Source organism: Zootoca vivipara, chromosome 6 (genome assembly GCF_965207765.1).
Source record: "Zootoca vivipara chromosome 6, rZooViv2.hap1.1, whole genome shotgun sequence".
Taxonomy (NCBI): Eukaryota; Metazoa; Chordata; class Lepidosauria; order Squamata; family Lacertidae; genus Zootoca; species Zootoca vivipara.
In genome coordinates, this window is record NC_142589.1 from 85,194,406 (window position 1) to 85,214,161 (window position 19,756).

A 19,756-nucleotide genomic window follows, 5' to 3' on the forward strand; every position below is an offset into this window, starting at 1 on the left:
AGGAGGGGACAGGATAGGTCAGGACACGGTGGGACCATTCACAGGGATGAGCTGGGGGGAAGAGGGGATGTGATACGTATCACGTCATGGGTCGAGACAGGGTGGGGGGAATCACAGGGATAAGACGGTGGGTGGGGAGAGGAGGGGGTGGGATATGTCATGGATCGGCACAGGGTTGGGGGAATCACACGGATGAGCCACAGCAACGCGTTTTATAATCTGCCACAGCAACGCGTATTATAATCTGCTATAATATAACTACCATTAATATAAATCTATATAAATATATAATAGGATATTTCTATCGTTTTAATATTTTATATATTTTCATCGTTTTAATATTTTAACTTTTGTATGTTTTAAATAGGGTTGTTGATTTTACAGTTTTATGTTTTGTAATGTTTGAAATCTATGAAATATAGAAATACTATACGTACTATATTATGATCCTTGAATGTTGCTAAATTATGATCCTTGAAAGGATTATAATTTAAACCCTTACAGTTTTATATTATTATTATTATTACTATGGTATTATTCATAAGAATTAGTTGTACAGTAAATACTTTATAATAGCAATCATGCTTTTAGTACTTTGCGCGAAATGGCCTTTTGAATTTTATTAAAAGCTTTTTTAATGCTGCAATTTAAATTGTTACAAGATGGCAATGATATTTTTTGTATTGCATTATGAATAATAATACTTGTAAATTTCTATCTGGGAAAGGGAACACCAAAACTCTTAATAGAACACCATTGTTTAAAGTTAAAAACAATACAGTTAAAATTAAACGAAGGCTGAAAACAATTCAAGTTTACAATGGAAATTGTTATAGGCGGGCAATGAAATTTGTATTATTATTATTTTGTTGTTGTTAAATCCCGGACCACGCGCACCAAATAGTTAAGAGAATAGAATAAAAAATAAAAACATTTAAAAACGTATTATTATTTTTTTTAAATAAAGTAACCTGGCTGACTCCAAAACCACGACGTGTGCCACAGTTTTGTAGGGAGGCGGCACACAAATTAAAAATGAAGCAGAAATAATAATAAAAACAGAAATACACAAAATGTCAGCCTGGGTGCGGAGGACAAAATCTCGCGAGAGGAGCGCATCTCCTATACCTCTCGCGGAGGCCGAAACGGGAGCCCTGAGCCTTCGCGGCGCAATTCGCATTCTCCCCTCCGGAGACGCTTGTCGGACTCCAACTCCCGTCACTCCTCCCCACTCAGCTGCCTGACGGGAATTATAGTCCAAGGGCCCCAGCCCACTCCTTCCTTCATACAACGCCGGCACTCGCCTTCCCGGCATGCTTTGCGCTAGGCCCGCGCGCGTCGTCGCCCCGCCCCTTTCCCCTCTGCCCTGACAATCCATGTCTTATCATTTCTGAGGTAAATCTAAGATGGCGGCCGTCGGCGCTGCGGCCGGGGCAGCTGGTGGCTCCGGCGCCGCCACCGCGGCCTCTTCCTCCGCAACGGCGACGACGACGGCGCCTCCGCCCCCGCCAGCCTCTTCCTCCTCGGTGTCCGCGACCACGGCTCCTTCATCGTCGTCCGCGGCGGCGCCTCAGCCTCCATCGGGCGGGCCGCCCGGCGGGGCTGAGGCGGCGGCAGGAGGAGGCGGAGACGGCAATGGCGGCGGCGGCGGCTCGTCGTCATCCTCGGCCTCTTCTTCTGCGGCCGGAGGCCCTCCGTCGTCGTCGTCTCCCGCGGCCGCTGCGGCATCTTCGTCGTCGGGCGGCTCCTCGGAGTCGTGGTACGTGGCGCTGCTGGGCCTGGCGGAGCACTTCCGCACGTCCAGCCCGCCCAAGGTGCGCCTCTGCGTGCACTGCCTGCAGGCCGTGCTGCCCAGGAAGCCGCCGGCGCGCGTCGAGGCCCGGACCCACCTGCAGCTTGGCTCCGTCCTTTACCACCACACGCGGAACGGCGAGCAGGCGCGCAGCCACCTCGAGAAGGCGGTGAGGGAAGGCCAGACACGGGCATAAAGGGACATTGCGCTTGGGGTAGCGGGTGGCGTTTGTGTACAGGCGTGTTATATACACAGTTACAGAGAGAGCACGAACTTATATTTCCCGTGGGGTGGGGAAAAGGGCTGTGCATGTGTGGGATGGCATGTATTGTGTGCAGATGCATACACATAAATAAGTGCGTGTGTGTGTGTGTGCCCATGCGTGCGCTGTATGTCCAGATACATACACGGTATTTATGTTGCGTGTGGATTTACAGGTGGTGTGTGTAGTGTTTGTGTGTAGGCATGTTATATATATAGAGAGAGAGTGAGTGAGTTAATATATAGTGTGTATATATAGAGAGAGATCTTTTAGTTTTAAATCCATTGAGAACACACAGATTAGAATAAAAACAGCACACCAGCCCTTTTGTTAAAAGCTTCAGCAACAAGAAGGGCTGAAGGACAGCAAAGGAAATAGCCAGTTTGGCTTCTCTAGGAAGGGAGCAGTGAATGAGAAGGCTGTGTGTGTATATAACACACAAACACACACAGCCTGTGTAGGTGTACCTGTATATATATGTATAGAGAGAGAGTGATTTGCTCATGTGTGTGTATTGCATTTTGTGGGGGATGGTGTATACCAGGGGTCCCCAGACTACGGCCCGGGGGCCGGATGCGGCCCAATTGGCCTGCCAATCCGGCCCGCGACGACCCCCGCCGCCCGCCGCCGCCCGCTCTTACGGCACGCAGTGCGGCAGCGCTCTTCCGGGTCGGGAAAAAAGCGCCGAAAATCCTTTGTGCGCATGCGTATGGGCCTCTCCTGACCCGGAAGAGGTCATTTCTGGTGCACTTCCGGGTCGGGGGAGGCCCATACGCATGCGCACAACGGATTTTCGGCGCTTTTTCCACCCTGGAAGCGCGCCGCCGCGCCAGTAAGCGCTCGTGCGCATGCACACGGGTGCGCACTCCCCCGCCTGCCGGCCCGCACAAGCGCGCGCTCCCCCGTCCTCCGGCCCGCTGCGCGATCGGCGCGGTGGGAACCGGCCCAAACGCCGGTAAGTCTGGGGACCCCTGGTGTATACACATACACACAGATACTATATATTTTGCTTGTGTGTGAGAGAGACAGTGCATATATGTGTTTATATATTATAGAGAGAATGTTATGTGTGTGTGCAAGTGTTTGTATATGCATGCATGTGTTATGTGGGGGTGTTACATATTATTGTGTGTGTGTGTGTGTGTGTGTGTGTGTGTCATGTGTTGCATGTCCAGGAAGGGGACACAAGAGTATTTTTATTAGGTCTCTGTGGATGTATATGTCATGTGGGGGAGGGGGGATGGATGGATGTAAAATATTTATATTAGGTGCATGTATATGTATGGATGTGTTAGTGGGTGTTATTGAGTGTGCTAGGTGTAGATATATGGGGCTATATATGTAGATATATAGCGTACCGTCAGCATATGTGGTAGTTATAAAATATTTATTATTCTGTTTCCCAAGGTGGAGCACAACAAAAAATACAAAAAGTTCTTCAGCTACTGTCTCCAATAGGATAACAATCCCCTGTCCTCATTGGGCTGTATTTTTTGCCCTCATAACTTTTTTTTTAAAACATATTTGTACTTTTGCAAACTTCATGGTTTCCCAGAGCATGTTGATACCCACCCCCATCTCTCTGTCATTGGCCTTTTTTTGGCTATGGTCCTATTGACGTCCTCATTCCCAGTTCAGTGTTAAACAGGAAGGGCAGGAAGAAAGCTTAACTCCTCGTATTATTACAATGGTGTAGGAATTTCTTGACAGCTGCCCCAAATTCTCCCATTTTGTTAAAATGTTACAAGCAGACATACAGGAAAGGGTTTGAGCTATATAATTTCCCCTACTGTGCATACATATAGCAGTGCCTATGTGGAACAGTGAGAAGGAGAGGCCTTGAGGTTGTGGTGTGTGAGAGAATAAGCAGATGTCCGAAGGTTGAAAGGGCCCCTATTGCCTGCTGTGTTTGGTTTAAATGTGTTTGGTAGTGTGAGCTGCCTCAGTTAATAGAAGGGAGAGCAAACAGGAGAACACCCTTGAAAAGGAACAACAGAGCAGGAGGAAGCAACTCAGTAGGAGTGCAGAAAACTGCACTGAGTCAGTCAACTTTGGTTAACCTAGTTCAGTACTGTCTACACTGATTGGCAGCGGCTCTGGGGTTGCAGGCAAGAAGTAGGTGTGGGGGCATCTCAAGAATGAACTGAGACCATCAGCAAGTGTGTGGGGAGAATGAAAGTGGACTGTGGACTTTTTCAAGGGGCACGGCTGTGTCGGCTTCTTGAGCATAGAAAAGAAGGAAAGAAAGAAAGAAGTGAAAGGTGGACGCCCAAAGAGGGAGCTCTGTTTATCTTTTATTTCCAGTTGGAAGCCCCATAGCTCAGTGGTTAGAGCACCTGCTTTGCATTCAGGAGGTCCCCGGTTCGATTCCTGGCATTTCCAAGTAGGACAGGGAGAGAGACTGTTCTGAATCTCTGGAGAGAAACATTGCTGCCAGTCTAGCTCAGTAGAAGGCAGCTTCCTATGTCCCTGTTGTGGAAAGGATTAAAATATGGTGCGAGGGACAAGGCAGCTCAGTAGTGACAACTCCAAACTGTCCCCTTCCATTTATGTCAAGAGCTTTATTTTTGTGGATTCCAGGAATACCTCATTTCCCTCTGTTTCTCTTACAGTGGCTGATATCGCAGCAAGTATCCTTTTTTCTGGCCTCATGGAAACGGGGGTTGTGCTGCTTGGAGGGGAAAACACAACTACGTGTCAACAGAGTGTTTAACAAGCCCCATTGATTCTGTGCTTTGGTTTTGTTAATATAAATTTTGAGACGCAACTGTGCTTCCTGTTTTTGGATACCCCTTAAAACAATTGCTCCACCATTTTTTAAAACTATATTAGCTTAACTTGGATGCTGTCAGATTCCGCAGTTTGAGGATGTCAAATTTGAAGCTGCCAGCTTGCTGTCGGAGCTGTATTGTCAAGAGGTAAGTGGAGAAAGAATGTATTTCCCACTTGGTTCTTTAAATCCCAGAGTTCAGTGGGGTCAACAGCCAGAGAAGACTTAGGAAGGTGCTTTAAATAAAGGTAAAGGGACCCCTGACCATTGGGTCCAGTCGCGAACGACTCGGGGTTGCGGTGCTCATCTCGCTTTACTGGCTGAGGGAGCTGGCGTACAGCTTCCTTGTCATGTGGCCAGCATGACTAAGCCGCTTCTGGTGAACCAGAGCAGTGCACGGAAACGCCGTTTACCTTCCCGCCGGAGTAGTACCTATTTATCTACTTGCACTTTGACGTGCTTTCGAACTGCTAGGTTGGCAGGAGCAGGGACCGAGCAATGGGAGCTCACCCCGTCACGGGGATTTGAACCGTTTAGACCACAGTGCCACCCTTGTAAAGGTGGCTTTACTACTTTACGTAAAGTAAAGGTGCTTTACTATAGCACAAAATAGAGCTGAACTGAGACAGTGCTGCTTGTGGGCTTCCCATGAGGTCATCTCGTTGGACACTGTGAGATCAGAGTACTGAACTAGATGGGTCTTTGGCCTGATGCGACAGCCAGGCTCTTGCAGTTTTATTGCAAGTGTGTATCTGTGGTGGCAGGCAAGAGACAGAGCGCTCGGTTAATCCTGAGCGCCAGGCAGAGTGCAAGAGGAGGGATGATAGACATTCCCTCTATGCTCAGAGTGGGTTACTCAGAATGGGACAGAGCACTTTCTCAGCGTTCCTGGGTATCATTGACTTTAAACTGTTTTCACATACCAATACCTAATCCTGTAGAATTCTATCAGTTATATATTATCTGTGCAAGCAAAAGGAACTTGAGGAATCAAAATGCTTTTTATGTGCAGTCTCAGCAGGAGTGGCAAACAACATTATAGTTAATTGTTGTCACTTGTCTTCACTTAACCCACTGCCATTCTAACAATTGTGAAGAATAGCCCTACGTTATGAATGGTCCATGTCACCATTAAGAAAAAGAGGTAGGAATAGGCCAATAGATATGTGGACTGGATCAAGCAACTTTTCTTCTTTAAGTTCTCAAAGTTCTTAACCTAGCTCAAGGTTGTCATCTGCACTAGCCAGATGTTTAACTGAGAGTCCCTCGCAGTCAGTCCATCATTTGAAAAATAAGACTTTAGAGCTGTCTTGCCCCAAAATGGCAACTACACATTCCATTTTGTTGACTGTAACCTTGGTTTAAGGAGCCATTTGGCACAGTCTTCTATACAGTATCTGAATTTCTAATACTGTTGTACCTCGGCTCCCAAACTCCTTGGTTTCCGAACTTCAGAAGTTGAACAGACTTCTGGAATGGATTCTATTCGACTTCCAAGGTACATCTGTACTGGCTGAAGTTCTTAGCCCAACACCTTGTTGATTCTCCTATTTTGAGTTAGAACTTTGGGTACCTCCCTTTATATCCATATTTTTGTTGATTTGTTTTGTTTTGTTCCAGAACTCTGTTGACACTGCAAAACCCCTGCTTCGTAAAGCCATCCAGATTTCACAGCAGACTCCATACTGGCACTGCCGCCTCCTCTTCCAGCTGGCGGTATGCTTATTTTAAGCCAAGGGTGGTGAGCCATTTTCAGCCGAAGGACTGTGTTTCCTTCTGTGTGACCTTATGTGGGGCTGTGTGTTAGTGGTGGGTGGGGCCAGAGGCAACAGTGGGCAGATCAATTTACTTACTTATAGAATGATAGAGTTGGAAAGGATCAACCCCCTACAATGCAGGAATCTTTTGCACAAGGTGGGGCTTGAACCCACAACCCTGAGATTAAGAATCTCATGCACTGCTCTCTCTCTCTCTCTCTCTCTCTCTCTCTCGCTCTCTCTCTCTCTCTCTGATGCTTCCAGTTTTCAGTGCAACATTTCAGTCAGAAATATAAACCCTCGTTGTCATTAAGCCACATGATGCATGGGATCACTGCTGTTTTTTTACCAGGGCAAGAAAACATGCTAGCCAAAAGCAAGCTGAGCAAGAAGCATAGCATGCACCAGGAGGAATCCAATAGCAACAGATACACCCTGCAAAATAGCGTAGTTTCTCCAGTCACTGCAGTATTGGCAAATCTCATGCACTGCTGACTGATTTGTTTTCATTGATTAAACTCACTACTCACTTGTCACTCAAAGGGTCTCCCAGTGGCTTACATTGAATGTGTGTGTGTAGGTATGGTATATACATGTGCATGTACAGTATATGCATAATTGCCTTGTATAACGTATACAATATAACACATTTATATTTCATACAACATGTTAGGGAAACAAATGAAAAACCACCAGCCGGGGGGGGGGGGGCAGTAATAGAAAACTCAGCACCGACACTGTCGGCTTCCACAGTTAGCTGTAGGATCAGATTTGAAAGGAAGAAGTAGGCTACTTTCAAAATGTAACACTGTGTCTTTTTTCCCTCCACTTAGCAACTTCACACGCTTGAAAAAGATTTGGTGTCTGCTTGTGACCTCCTGGGGGTTGGAGCAGAATACGCCCGTGTGGTAGGGTCGGAATATACAAGGTGAGTCCTTTCTTATGGGGCAACTGGTCTTTTGCCACCAAAGTTGATAGAGTCTGGGTGTGTGTGTGGGGGTGATTATTAGGGGTACTCTGGGGGCTCATTCAACCTTCCAAGAGAGAGTTGCAAAGCTTCCTTGGGGGCTGCCTGGTTGTCACAGGCTCATGATGGGGCCTTCTCAGTGGCGGTTCCCTGCTTGTGGAATGCCCTCTCCCTCATTATCAGCTTTCAGGAGGAACTGAAAAGTATTCCTTTTCACCCAGGCATAAGACAGCCAAAAGATACTATTCCTGGCAGCCTTGAAATTATTAGCTGTCAGAATAGAGTTGTTTTAAGATGCTTGCTTTTAATTGTGTTTAGATGTTTGCTTGTAATTGTTTTTAGATGTTTTAAATACATTAAGCTCATTGCAGTGGATAGGCATGGTATAAAAACTATACAGTGGTACCTCTACTTACGAATGTAATGCGTTCTAAAAAAAATTGTAAGTCGAATCCCATAGGAATGCATTGGGAGAAAAAAATTGTAAGTAGAAGCAACCCTATCTAAAAATTTGTAAGTAGAAAAAATCCTATCTAAACCGCATCCAAGATGGCGGATTGAGCTCCGTTCGTAAGTAGAAACATTTGTAAGTAGAGGTACCACTGTAACTGAAAGTTCGTAGCCGATGGGCTTCCTTGCACTTCTGGTGGTCTTGCCTGTATTTTAGAATCTTCAGTTTGTTATTTTTTTCCCTTTCAGAGCCCTGTTTCTGCTAAGCAAAGGCATGGTAAGTTGTGTGTGTGTTTGGAGAAACCTGCAGATGGGCAGTTCGGCTGTGGCCTACAACATTAAGCCACACATCACCGTAACTTCTGTATCTTTAATACAGAAGTGGACAGCCTGTGGTGCCCACCCCCCACAAATGTCTCCAATAACTATTGCGGCCAATGGTCAGGGGCGATGATGGGAGTTGTAGTCCAGCAACATCTGAAGGGCGGCAGGTTCTCTATCTCCAACCTTAGAAGTCATATTCTCTACTGAGAGTAGGGAATGCTTCTCCTTGGATTAAGGGTAGGGAAATCTCTAGCCCTCTGGATCTTGGACTCCAGCATCCACTTGCATGGCCAGTGGCCACATGCTGCTAGTTCAGCAGGATCTGGAGGGCCACAGATGTTCCCCCATCTCTGATCTAGTTCTTGCTGCTTGCTTGACTCCTTGAATTAAGATAAAAATACAGAACTAAATGGGGTGCATTCCACCAGGGCTCTGCTTATATTCTTACCACACAGCCTTGAAACCCAAATGGGATGCTGTGGGGATGTTTTAAAACAAATAATGTTGGTTGTATCCAGCATCTGCTCTACAGAGTATAACTATAATTTTATTCAATCAATTTATATACTGCCCTTTATCAGAAGCCCCTAGGGTGGTGTACAACATTAAAAACACATTACAGAATATCAGTGATAAAAATATAAAAAGTCAACTGATGGACAGGCTAATAATGAAATAATCATCATAATAACAGTCCTCTTCCCCATACTTTCTCATTCACACGGTGAAATTGAAATCATACGTGACTAATTAGGGTCCATTAATTTTCAGTGTTCTGAGTAGGGCTGATGTTATCACTTTGTATTTTTTAAATCAAGAGGTCATGAGTTCTAGTAAACGTTCCCATGAAAAATAACGATGTTTGGAAACGCAAGTTTGGACAAAGCGCAACATCTTAAGTTAATTTTAAGACTTTGTTAAGAGTGTTAGCTGTTATGAGAAAGGAAAGGGAGGAATTGGCACCTTATGGGATAAGAACTCATATAACCTCTTGTGATGACAATTGCTAAACACTGGAGGACTTTAAATGTTAACCTGACAGTGGAATGGACAGCTGCAGTATGTCACCTGGGATTAATGAAAAAGCTAACTCACAAACACTCTGCCAGATGACACAAACAAACCATATAGCACATTTTATGGCAATATAACCAATATATTGTTTTTGGGGGGAATGACCACCGTTCTGGGAGCGGGGGAGGGGAGGCTTAGCACTTTTCCTTTTAATTACCTGGAATAAAACAATAAAAACATTTTTTTAAAAAAACACTCCAAAAAACTTGGGTGACATCCAATACTGCATAAATGAACTTATCCTCTTTGTTTGCCCTGCAGCCCTCTCAAATGTTTCCCCGGAGAGTCCCCTAGCCCTCCGGACCAGACTTATAATTCTAAAGCAGTCACATGACAGGCAAGGTTTACTTTGATCTTCTGATTGCAGCCATTTTATTTCCTTTTTTGCTTCTCCCCTCCTTTTTTCATACTCGTCAGCTGCTCCTTATGGAGAGGAAGTTACAAGAGGTGCATCCACTGCTTACGTTGTGCGGGCAGATAGTGGAGAACTGGCAGGGGAACCCCATCCAGAAGGAGTCTCTGCGAGTCTTCTTCTTGGTGCTGCAAGTGACACATTACCTGGATGCTGGTCAGGTGAGTGGAAGGCACTACAGACGCCTGGTAGTTCCCTCCCCCTGCACCCTGCAACGGTTAGAAGGAAAAGCTTGTAGTGGCAAGCTTAGCTATGTCTTCTTGGAACTAAGTCTTTTTGAATTCACTTGGGCGTACTCCCAGATAAGGGAGGTTAGGATTGGAGCATTTGGGTTGTATTCAAGCACATATTATTGGGACTAGTCCAGTGTTTCCCAAACTTGGGTCTTGAGCTGTTTTTGGACTACAACTCCCATCATTCCTAGCTAGCAAGACCAGTGGTCAAGGATGATGGGAATTGTAGTCCAAAAACAGCTCAAGACCCAAGTTTGGGAAACACTGGACTAGACCCATTGTAATGAATAGGCCTCGGTTAAGTTATCTCCAATAATTTCAGTGGCTTGTAGCCAACTAAGGCACACTTGCGCCACTTTCGCACTATACATTTGAAGCCCTGTGACAGCACTTTAGCGGTCACGGCTTCCCAGGGTACTCTCCTTTTAAAAAAAACACCTTATTGATTTTTCACCCACAAAAAAGCCTTACAAATTTTAACATAGACCATAAATTACTTTATCTATTGACTTCCCATCTTCCTCTTACATGGTTTTCATATTTACCCTTGAATGCTGCCTGTTTCATATACACTATTCAATACATATATTTCAACCTTTATTATATTATGCTATATATATAATATAATAATATATATGATATATATAGAATATATAGTATTATAACCTACATTTATTTTAATAATGCTGTTGCTCATATTTCATCTCCCTTTAGTAGTTTTTTTTAATACTCAGTAACGGGTCTCCAGTCCTCAAGTTTTTTTTTTTTTAAATTTTGGTCTTTAATCTTGGCTGTTAATCTTGCCAGTACCACATACTCCCATCATTTTCAAAAGCCATTCTTCCTTTGTTGGAACCTCTCCTTCTTTCCATCTTTGGGTGTACAGTATTTGTGCTGCTATCGTTATACACATAAATAAGTTAACCAACTCTTTTGGTACATCATTATCTATAATGAAAAGAAAAGAAAGACCTTTCTTGGGATTCCCAGGGTACTCTCCTAACAGCTTGGAAATCTGTTTGACAATTGAACTGCAGCCAGGTTGCCGCCTGGACCCACACCAGCAGTGCAATGACAGCTTTGTAGCGGGGGGAGGGGGGGGAGAGAGAAGGAAGACAGCTGAGAGAGGAACAGAGGGGAAGTCCTCCCCCTTGCCCACTCATTCAATGGGATTAATAATAATAATCATTGTATACCACCCCTCATCCGTAGATCTCAGGGCGCTTCACAACATTAAAATCAGCAGGTGGTAGCTTTTTTCTTTGCTGAGGCGACCCCTTCCTTTCCCCAGGTGAAGAGTGTCAAACCTTGCCTGAAGCAGCTCCAGCAGTGCATCCAGACCATCTCCACCCTCCATGATGATGAGATCCTGCCCAGCAACCCTGCTGACCTCTTCCACTGGCTGCCCAAGGAGCACATGTGTGTGCTGGTCTACCTGGTGAGCTGCTCAATGCACTTGAGATTGGGGCCACATCCTAGGAAGCTATATCAGTGTTGCACTGCTATTCTGTCCAGGTCACAGGGACTGCATGGCCCATGGTAGGGGAGGCCAGAGGCTTGGGTTATATCCAGTGTTAGTCCTACTCAGAGTAGATCTACTGGAAACTTAGGCCCATTTAATTCCAGTGGGTCTAACTGTGAACTTAGATTGATACAATGCAACGCATGTGACTCTTACCAGACACACACTAAGGCTGGGCGATATATCAATATAACCTCCAAAACTGTTTTGAAGTCCATATCATGATAACAGTTTCGTAATTTTTGACCTGGCAATATATCACAAATCATGATACATGTATGTGTATACTATGCAAAAATCACAATGTGGGGAAAACCGTGAAGCTAGGCAATGTTTTGCTTGATTCCTGCAGCCCCTGTTAACTGCTGGCTCAGCTCTCCCCTGCAGGAATTACAAGAGCAAGTTTTTTTTAAGTTTTGGGGCAGCTCATGAAAACTTCTCTTTTACAGCCCTTGGTGTGAAAGTGTCAAGGGCTTGGTGTCAAGCTATCTTTGCTGTGAAGGATGAGTGTGACAACTCAGGATGGTGTACATCATTCTCCCCCCCCCCCCATCTGATTTCATCCTCACAGCAACCCTGTGAGGTAGGCTAGGCCAAGAGGCAATGACTGCTCCGAATATCACCCAGTGAGCTTCATGGCTGAGTGAGGATTTGAACTCTGGTCTCCCAGGTCCCAGTCCAATGCTTGTAACCATTGCACCACACTGGCTCTTTTGTTTTCTTGCAGAATGATGGCAAAAGGCTTCTGTTTGTTTATTCCCACAGGTGACGGTAATGCACTCAATGCAGGCCGGATACTTGGAGAAGGCACAGAAGTACACAGACAAGGCGCTTATGCAGCTGGAGAAACTCAAAAGTGAGCGGCAGGAATTATTTTCTTCCCTGCCCATGTCTTTGTTCTTTTGAGATTCTGTGCTCGGAATGCTCACCATATGCATGTTAAATCTCTGCCAGAGGGTGTCCTTCTCCCCCACCCCCACTATGTACCTCCCCTTTCTCACTGCTGCCGTTTTTGTGGAGGATTGTGAATCCCCTTTTCTAAGGCCAGTCATACCCCCATCTCCAATCCACTACCATCAAATACCATTTACCGTATTTTTCTGTGTACAGTGGTACCTCTACTTACAAATAACTCTACTTACAAATTTTTCTACTTACAAATGGAGCTCCGTCCGCCATCTTGGATGCGGTTTAGATAGGATTTTTTCTACTTACGAATTTTTAGATAGGGTTGCTTCGACTTACGAATTTTTAGATAGGGTTCCCAATGCATTCCTATGGGATTCGACTTACAAATTTTTTCGACTTACAAATGTGTGTTCGGAACACATTAAATTCGTAAGTAGAGGTACCACTGTATAAGATGCCCCCATGTATAGTATGACCCCTATTTTTTTTAACCCAAAATTAAGAAATTAAGTTGTTTAGCATTTTTGGGGGGTGGGGGAGGTCACTTCTGCCAATCACTCACATGCCTGCCTGCCACTGCCGATTGCTTGCCACTGCCAATTGCACACCTCGCCGCAGCCGCCAATTGCCTGCCCGCTTGTCGCCACCAACAGCCCACCCGCCCACTTGCCGCAGCAGCCAATTGCCACAGCTGCTCTCCAACAGCCACCAATCACCCGCCTAATCACCGCTGCCAATCTCCTGAATGCTGCTGCCATTAATCGCACATCCCCCCTCTGCATTCACTATCTGTATAAGACGACATCAAATTTTTGCCTAATTTTTTTATAGCAAAAGGCATCGTCTTATACTCAGAAAAATATGGTATCCTTTTGTTACACTGCAACGTCAACCAAGATCTATTTGTAAGCATATGTGAACGAGCCCCGAGTTTTCTTTATTCCCCCCTGGGACTTCAGAAATGCAAGGACCCCTTGCCTCACTGCTTCTGGCATATCCCTTTTTGGTGTGCTCAGTTCTGACCCACCCCCCCACCCCCCATTGAAAAGGAGACTGGGGCTAGAAGGTGTCTTTGCCAGCCCATAAAAGTGCCCATAGAATATCAAGATTGCAGAGCAGCTCTTTCCACTTGCCCTTGGAGAGGCTGTCGCAACTGCTTTTCCCCTCCTCTCCACCCACACTAAAGGCGCCACCTTTTCTTTTTCACTTCCCAGTGCTGGACTGCAGCCCTATCTTGTCTTCCTTCCAAGTGATTTTGTTGGAACACATCATCATGTGCCGCCTCGTGACAGGTCACAAAGCCACAGCCCTGCAGGAGGTAGAGCCCAATTTCTGTATTCCAGGGGTTCCTGCTTTATATTCTTTATTGAAAAATAAAAAGTACAAGATTAACAAGTGTGCAGTAGGGTTATAAAAACTATTTCCTATATCGTAAAGGGATGAACTTTTTCTTAGAAACACTGAAAAAGGGACTAATTCTTCTCAGTTGTGAAAAAAGGTCACCCCAAAATGAAGAGTTGAAATCACCGTATATGTCACGTTACTACTCATAAGCATTACCACTCTTAAAAACTTTATGGAACTGTTTAGAATTTTTACATCTGTAAAAGAACTTTTAAAAGTATCAGAAAAGCACTGGAAGCAGGAGCTGTCCATACTCCAGATACAAAAAAGTAATCCGTTTGCAGGACGCGCAATCCAAGTGATGCTGGAATGTTATGCTCCTTGTGGCAGAAACAAAGACAAAGTGCAACCTCGGTTTATTCTAAGCAATAATAAGTGATTAACAGTGTACAAAACATTGTACAAATATTAGAAAATTTGCAAACTCCATTTTTCCTATATACATGCTAAGTGTATTACATAATACATTATACAGTTACATATACAAAAATTGATTTATTGATATTGGGGTGACCTTTTTTCAAAAGATTTGGAAATGACAGTTCATTCCTTTGTTTTTAGGCAAAAGTTCATCTAACTAAGCTACAGGAACATCAGGTTGTAAAAAAGTTATAAACCTAGTGTGCAAAGTAAGGTAAGACACAAAAAAGAAGAAACAAGAAATAGTACCCATATAGAAAACAAAAAAAGAAAAGAAAAGAAATATTGTGTACATTTCAAGAAAGGGGGAATTATTATTGTAGACCTTAATCTAATATGGTATTTATAAAAATGAATTCCAGGGATTCCTTTCTCTTATCCTTTGAGGGCAGAGGAGCAGGAAAAGCCCCGCAGTGCTTGCTGAGGGCACAGCAGCGCTGAGGAGCCCTTAGTGCAGCCTGGAGTCGGTAGGAGTTGCAGTCCAAAACAGCTGATAGCAGTTGTAGCTCATTAGATTCTTGCATTGCAGGGGGTTGGACTAGATGACCATCAGGTCCCTTCCAGCTCTAGAATTCTGTGATCAGGAGGGGTCTGTGGTTTGGCAAAGGCTGTCTTACTACAGGGCTGGGCAGCCCAAGGGCCACGTTCTCTGCTGGATAACCTTCCAGGGGTCACATGGTGGGTGGGGCCAAAGGCCACAGTGGGCGGGACAACAGGTAAACATTTTAGCTTTGTAGAGTAGGCTAGTTTCCATACACACACTTCTCTGTACTTCGTCCGGTCAATCAAGAGGTATCATTGGGGTGCAAGGAAACAATCCCAGCAAGCCAAGAACACTCAAGGGGCCGGAGGCCAGAAAGGGGGTGGCTGGTCTAGGGGAAAGCCCCATGGCTCCCCTCCCTTGAGACAGGGGTGTCCTACTGCAGCAGCAGCAGTACTAAAGACTTCACTTAGCTGGGGCTGGTGAAAGGTGGTGGAGGAATGGCAGGCAGAGGGCGGGAGGTGACCCTCCTGGGCTGTGTGGGGGAAAGATCCTGTGAGAAAGAAACTCACGGTACTGACTTAAATGCCACCTCTCCCTCCCATTTGCCTCGTCTTCCAAAAGATCTCCCAGGTTTGCCAGCTCTGCCAGCAGTCTCCTCGGCTCTTCTCAAACCACGCAGCTCAGCTCCACACTCTGCTGGTAAGTATATCAACCTGAGTTTGATGGGGGTATAGTCTTCGCTGTGATTCCCTTCCAGCTCTACAATGCTTAAAAAAATTAAGCCAAACAGACACTGTCTTTCTTCCTTTTAAGCCATGTAATTGGGGCAGGGGTGGGTGGGGGTAAACCTCCTTCAACTCATCCAGTTAAAATATATTTGTTGTTACATTTTATTGTTTTAAACAACTTGCATTGATTTATTTGCAGTATTTATAACTGTTTTCCAGGCGGACTGTACAAAGCAGTTTGCCTAAGATTATTGCAGCAATAAGCACTGGATTTTTAAAAGCTGCAAGAGAATAGAAAAGACAAATTGTTAGTTCAGAAAAAGCTTCTTCTTCGGCCCTTCCTGTTTCTCTGAAAGTAAACTTGGGGGGGGGGGGCGGTCCCTGCTCTATTCCTTTGTAGTGAGGAAAGGGGATTGGTTTTGAGGAATGTGAATGCTAGCAGCTTTTGAGTGGGCAATTACAGTGGTACCTCGGGTTAAGAACTTAATTCATTCCGGAGGTCCGTTCTTAACCTGAAACCATTCTTAATCTGAGGTACCACTTTAGCTAATGGGGACTGCCGCTGCGCCACCGCCACGTGATTTCTGTTTTCATCCTGAAGCAAAGTTCTTAACCCGAGGTACTATTTCTGGGTTAGCAGAGTCTGTAACCTGAAGCGTCTGTAACCCGAAGTACCACTGTAGTAAGTTGGAAACAAGGCAAGTTAAACAAGAGTGCTTGAGATAGCCTGCTTGGAGACAGGGAAGCATAGCTACAAGTTGGTGATTGGCTAAGCTCCCCCTTGTTGTTGGAGTTTGCAGAAAGAGTTTGAATCTAGTCTGTGTAAATAGTAACTTGTATAAAGCTGTGTTTATTCTGTGTGTATATAATAAAAAAATTAAAAAAACAAGTTACTGTTCAGCAAGTTCTGTTCCTGTGCCATGGTTCATGGGAATGCACTGGCTTAGCAGCTGGAGGTAGCAGAGAGTATGGTTCGAATCCATCAACAATTGGTTCATTTCTATTTTCTATCAAGTTTCATGCCAAGAGGGTTTTATACCCACTACTGCTTCTATGCTCTCTCCCACCCCACCCCTCTCTCTAGAGGCCAGAGTTGTTGAACCTTGGAATGTTAATTTCTCTTTTCCCCTCACAGGGGCTATACTGCATTTCCGTAAACTGCATGGACAACGCAGAAGCTCAGTTCACCACAGCACTCAGGGTAAGGCTGGATTCAGTGTCTCAACACAGAGCCAGAAGTTGGCTTCCTGTGTCCAGGGATTCTCCTTCAAACACAGTTCCTTAACAAAAGTGGGAAATCCTGCCTTCTATGAGTTGGGTTGTTGTTGTTTTTAGTCATCTTCTGACTTTGCCTTTCTTCCTCTTCCCCACACCCACAGCTCACCACCCATCAGGAATTGTGGGCTTTCATTGTGACTAACCTGGCAAGCGTCTACATCAGGGAGGGGAACCGGCATCAAGAGGTAGGAGGATTCCCTTGGCTGCAGTCCTGGACTTGCCTTTCAGAGCACTGGTTGGGAACATCTATGGAATCCCAACACCCTCATCTTGCCAGTGGTCAGGGTTGATTATGGTTGCTGGGAGTCCAGCAACATCTGAGAAGGCCACAGATGTACCCCTTTGATGTTTTTAATGTGTATTGCTGAACATTAAATCCCTTTTTTTCTCCTCTCTAGCTTTACAGTTTATTGGAAAGGATAAATCCAGATCACAACTTCCCTGTGAGGTATGTGCGCCATTTATGCTTGGAAGGAAATAGATTTATGAGTTAGTAGTGACCAGTGCTTGAAATTAACCAGGTGCCAGGTGCATTTTGCACCTGGCTATTGGCCACTTGCAACCAAGTGAAGATGCCTGCGTGCCAGGATGGTGCCTGATGTCTCCACCATCTGGGGATCATTGGATCTAGACTGTTTTCACACCCTAATATCCTATCCCATAGAATTCTATCAATTATATTTTATCTGCACAATCAGAATGAATTTCTGTAACCAAAATGCTTTTATTGTGCAGCCTTAACAGAAGCAGTTACCATTAAGGAAAAAAGGTCCGAATAGGCCTATAGATAGGTGGACTGTCCCTGCATCAAGTGGTTTTCTTCCTGAAGTTTTCAAAGCTCTTATCCTAGCTCAAGATTGTCATCTTAACTAGCCAGATGTTTAACTGAGAATCAATCACAATCAGTCCATTATTTGAAAAATAAGACTTTAGAGCCATCTTGCCCCAAAATGGCAAATAGACATTCCGTTTTGAATGAATGCTTATTCTTACGGCTAAACAGCCAGCATACAGCATTCCATCTTGGTGACTGCAACCTTGGTTTACAGAGCCATTTGGCGCCTAGCTTATATATTTACATTTCTAACACTAGTAGTGACCAAGCACGTGCTTTTTTATTTTCATTTCTATTCCTTTTATTTCCTTTATACCCCACCTTTCCCTCCAAGTAGCTCAAGGTGGTGTAAACGGTCTTCCCCCTTCACATTTAATCCCCAAAACAACCCTGTGAGGTAGGTTACGCTGAGCATGAGTAACTGGCCCCCAAGGCAACCCAGTGAGCTTCATGGCTGAGTGGGGATTGGGGCCGTTGGGTCTTCCTGATGCTAGTCCCACACTCTACTACCTGATGCTGGCTCTAATACCTTTGCAGATCCCTGAGGTGAGCACTCTCTTTGTGCACCAGAATAATTGCATGTCAGTAAGTGCTGGCACCTCCATTGCAAGATAGTAAGTGCTGGCGCTTCCATTGGATCACACAGCGGTAGCTTTAAGTTTCCCCAGATTGGCCAGCGGAAGCAAGGCAGCCACCAATCGCAGCAGCAAAATGCTTTGACATCGCAACTCGCAGTAGACAGCTTTGTCATAGTCCATCGCTTTGTTGGCTATACCGTAAAAACAAGCCCAACACACATTGCCTGCTGTTGCAGGCTTTTACTGCTCAGCTGATCTGGAAGTCAAGGGGGCATCTCTTTCTCATGCTGTTCCCAGGAAGGTTCAGCTGGCACCTTCATTATACACCTTTAGGTGCCAGGCAAAAATGTCTCTCTTTAACCAGGTCTTATCCAATGCCCTTTTAAAATGTGTTGGGGAGGGGGATTATTGAGTTGTTCTTGTTTTTGTTTTTATTATATATATTTTGCCTTTATGTTGTGAACCACACTGAGACCTGCAGGTATAGGGCAGTATTCAAATTTTAGTAATAATATTATAAACACAGTTTCCATGCCTTAATCCACTTGCATGGGTAGATTCTGAAGAAGAATAGCGAACATAACACTGAATCAGACCATTGGTCCCTCTAGTTCAACACTGTCTGCACCGACAAGCAGTGGCTCTCCCAGCCCTGTGTTATCCTACATCTCCGGTGATTGATCATGGGACCTTTTGAATGCAAGGCAGAAGTGGTCTGTGGAGGGGAAAGTTTGGGAACTATTGGGCTTAGAGGTTTACAAAGCAGAGTCTGGATTATTTTTGCCTTTTGGTTGATTAAAATTCTGCAACTCCCAAGTACAACCTCTGCTTGTGCCTTCCCCAGTCTGTGCATTAAGAGTTAATTGCCATCACTGCCCATCAATTGTCATTAATGCCCATTTCTTTGTTGTTGCATCTGCCTCTCCTCCAGCTCCCACTGCCTGCGAGCAGCAGCCTTCTACATCCGAGGTCTCTTTTCCTTTTTCCAAGGGAGGTACAACGAAGCCAAGTGAGTCATGTGGGATTGGTTGGCTGGCTGTTCCAGCTTAAGCAGAGGGAGGGAGAAAGCAAGTGAGGGCAGAGAGTGAGAATGGGGACTTCTTAGTTGGGTGTGCCTGTTTTTTGATGGCACTTAGTGAAGTCAAGTGGCAACCTGCCTCTTTGCAGAGGTGGGTCATTGAAATGAATGACAGTGGGGATGGGAAGCCCTCATTGTTCTTCTAGTTCTGACAAAGCTAGGGTGGTAGGCACAAGTAGGCATCCCCTACCCTGTTCCTCTTTTTGGAGAGATTGCCTGTCCTCTTCCCTTTCCCAGCAAACTTGGATTACTACTATTACTATTATCGTTATGTAAAGTGTTATGTATCCTGCTGTTCAGCCAAGAGCAGCTTGTGTAGAATCAAAACAAGGCAGTCCCTGGTGCCCATACAATCTGCAAAAAAAAACCCACGACACACGAGGGAAAAGGGACAGGGAGAAGAGGAAGATCAAAACAGGCAGCAATTTCTAATGAGTTATTCCCTATACTGACCAGCTGGCAAAGTTCATGGGCAGGAG

General features: G+C 45.0%; 1 protein-coding gene across 1 annotated transcript in view; it reads left to right on the forward strand.

The window, feature by feature from the left end:
• Positions 1–596: 596 nt before the first annotated feature.
• Positions 597–19,756, forward strand: part of MAU2 (MAU2 sister chromatid cohesion factor) — a 28,079-nt gene continuing 8,919 nt past the window's right edge. Inside the window, exons 1-15 of the mRNA XM_060275415.2 lie at positions 597–1,961; positions 4,667–4,684; positions 4,907–4,972; positions 6,445–6,540; positions 7,415–7,509; positions 8,248–8,275; positions 9,814–9,969; positions 11,333–11,479; positions 12,329–12,419; positions 13,687–13,790; positions 15,402–15,479; positions 16,644–16,709; positions 16,888–16,971; positions 17,185–17,234; positions 19,131–19,208. Coding sequence (XP_060131398.1) covers positions 1,407–1,961; positions 4,667–4,684; positions 4,907–4,972; positions 6,445–6,540; positions 7,415–7,509; positions 8,248–8,275; positions 9,814–9,969; positions 11,333–11,479; positions 12,329–12,419; positions 13,687–13,790; positions 15,402–15,479; positions 16,644–16,709; positions 16,888–16,971; positions 17,185–17,234; positions 19,131–19,208 — 1,712 coding nt within the window. The 5' untranslated portion in view covers positions 597–1,406. The remainder of the gene's footprint in view (positions 1,962–4,666; positions 4,685–4,906; positions 4,973–6,444; positions 6,541–7,414; positions 7,510–8,247; positions 8,276–9,813; positions 9,970–11,332; positions 11,480–12,328; positions 12,420–13,686; positions 13,791–15,401; positions 15,480–16,643; positions 16,710–16,887; positions 16,972–17,184; positions 17,235–19,130; positions 19,209–19,756) is intronic.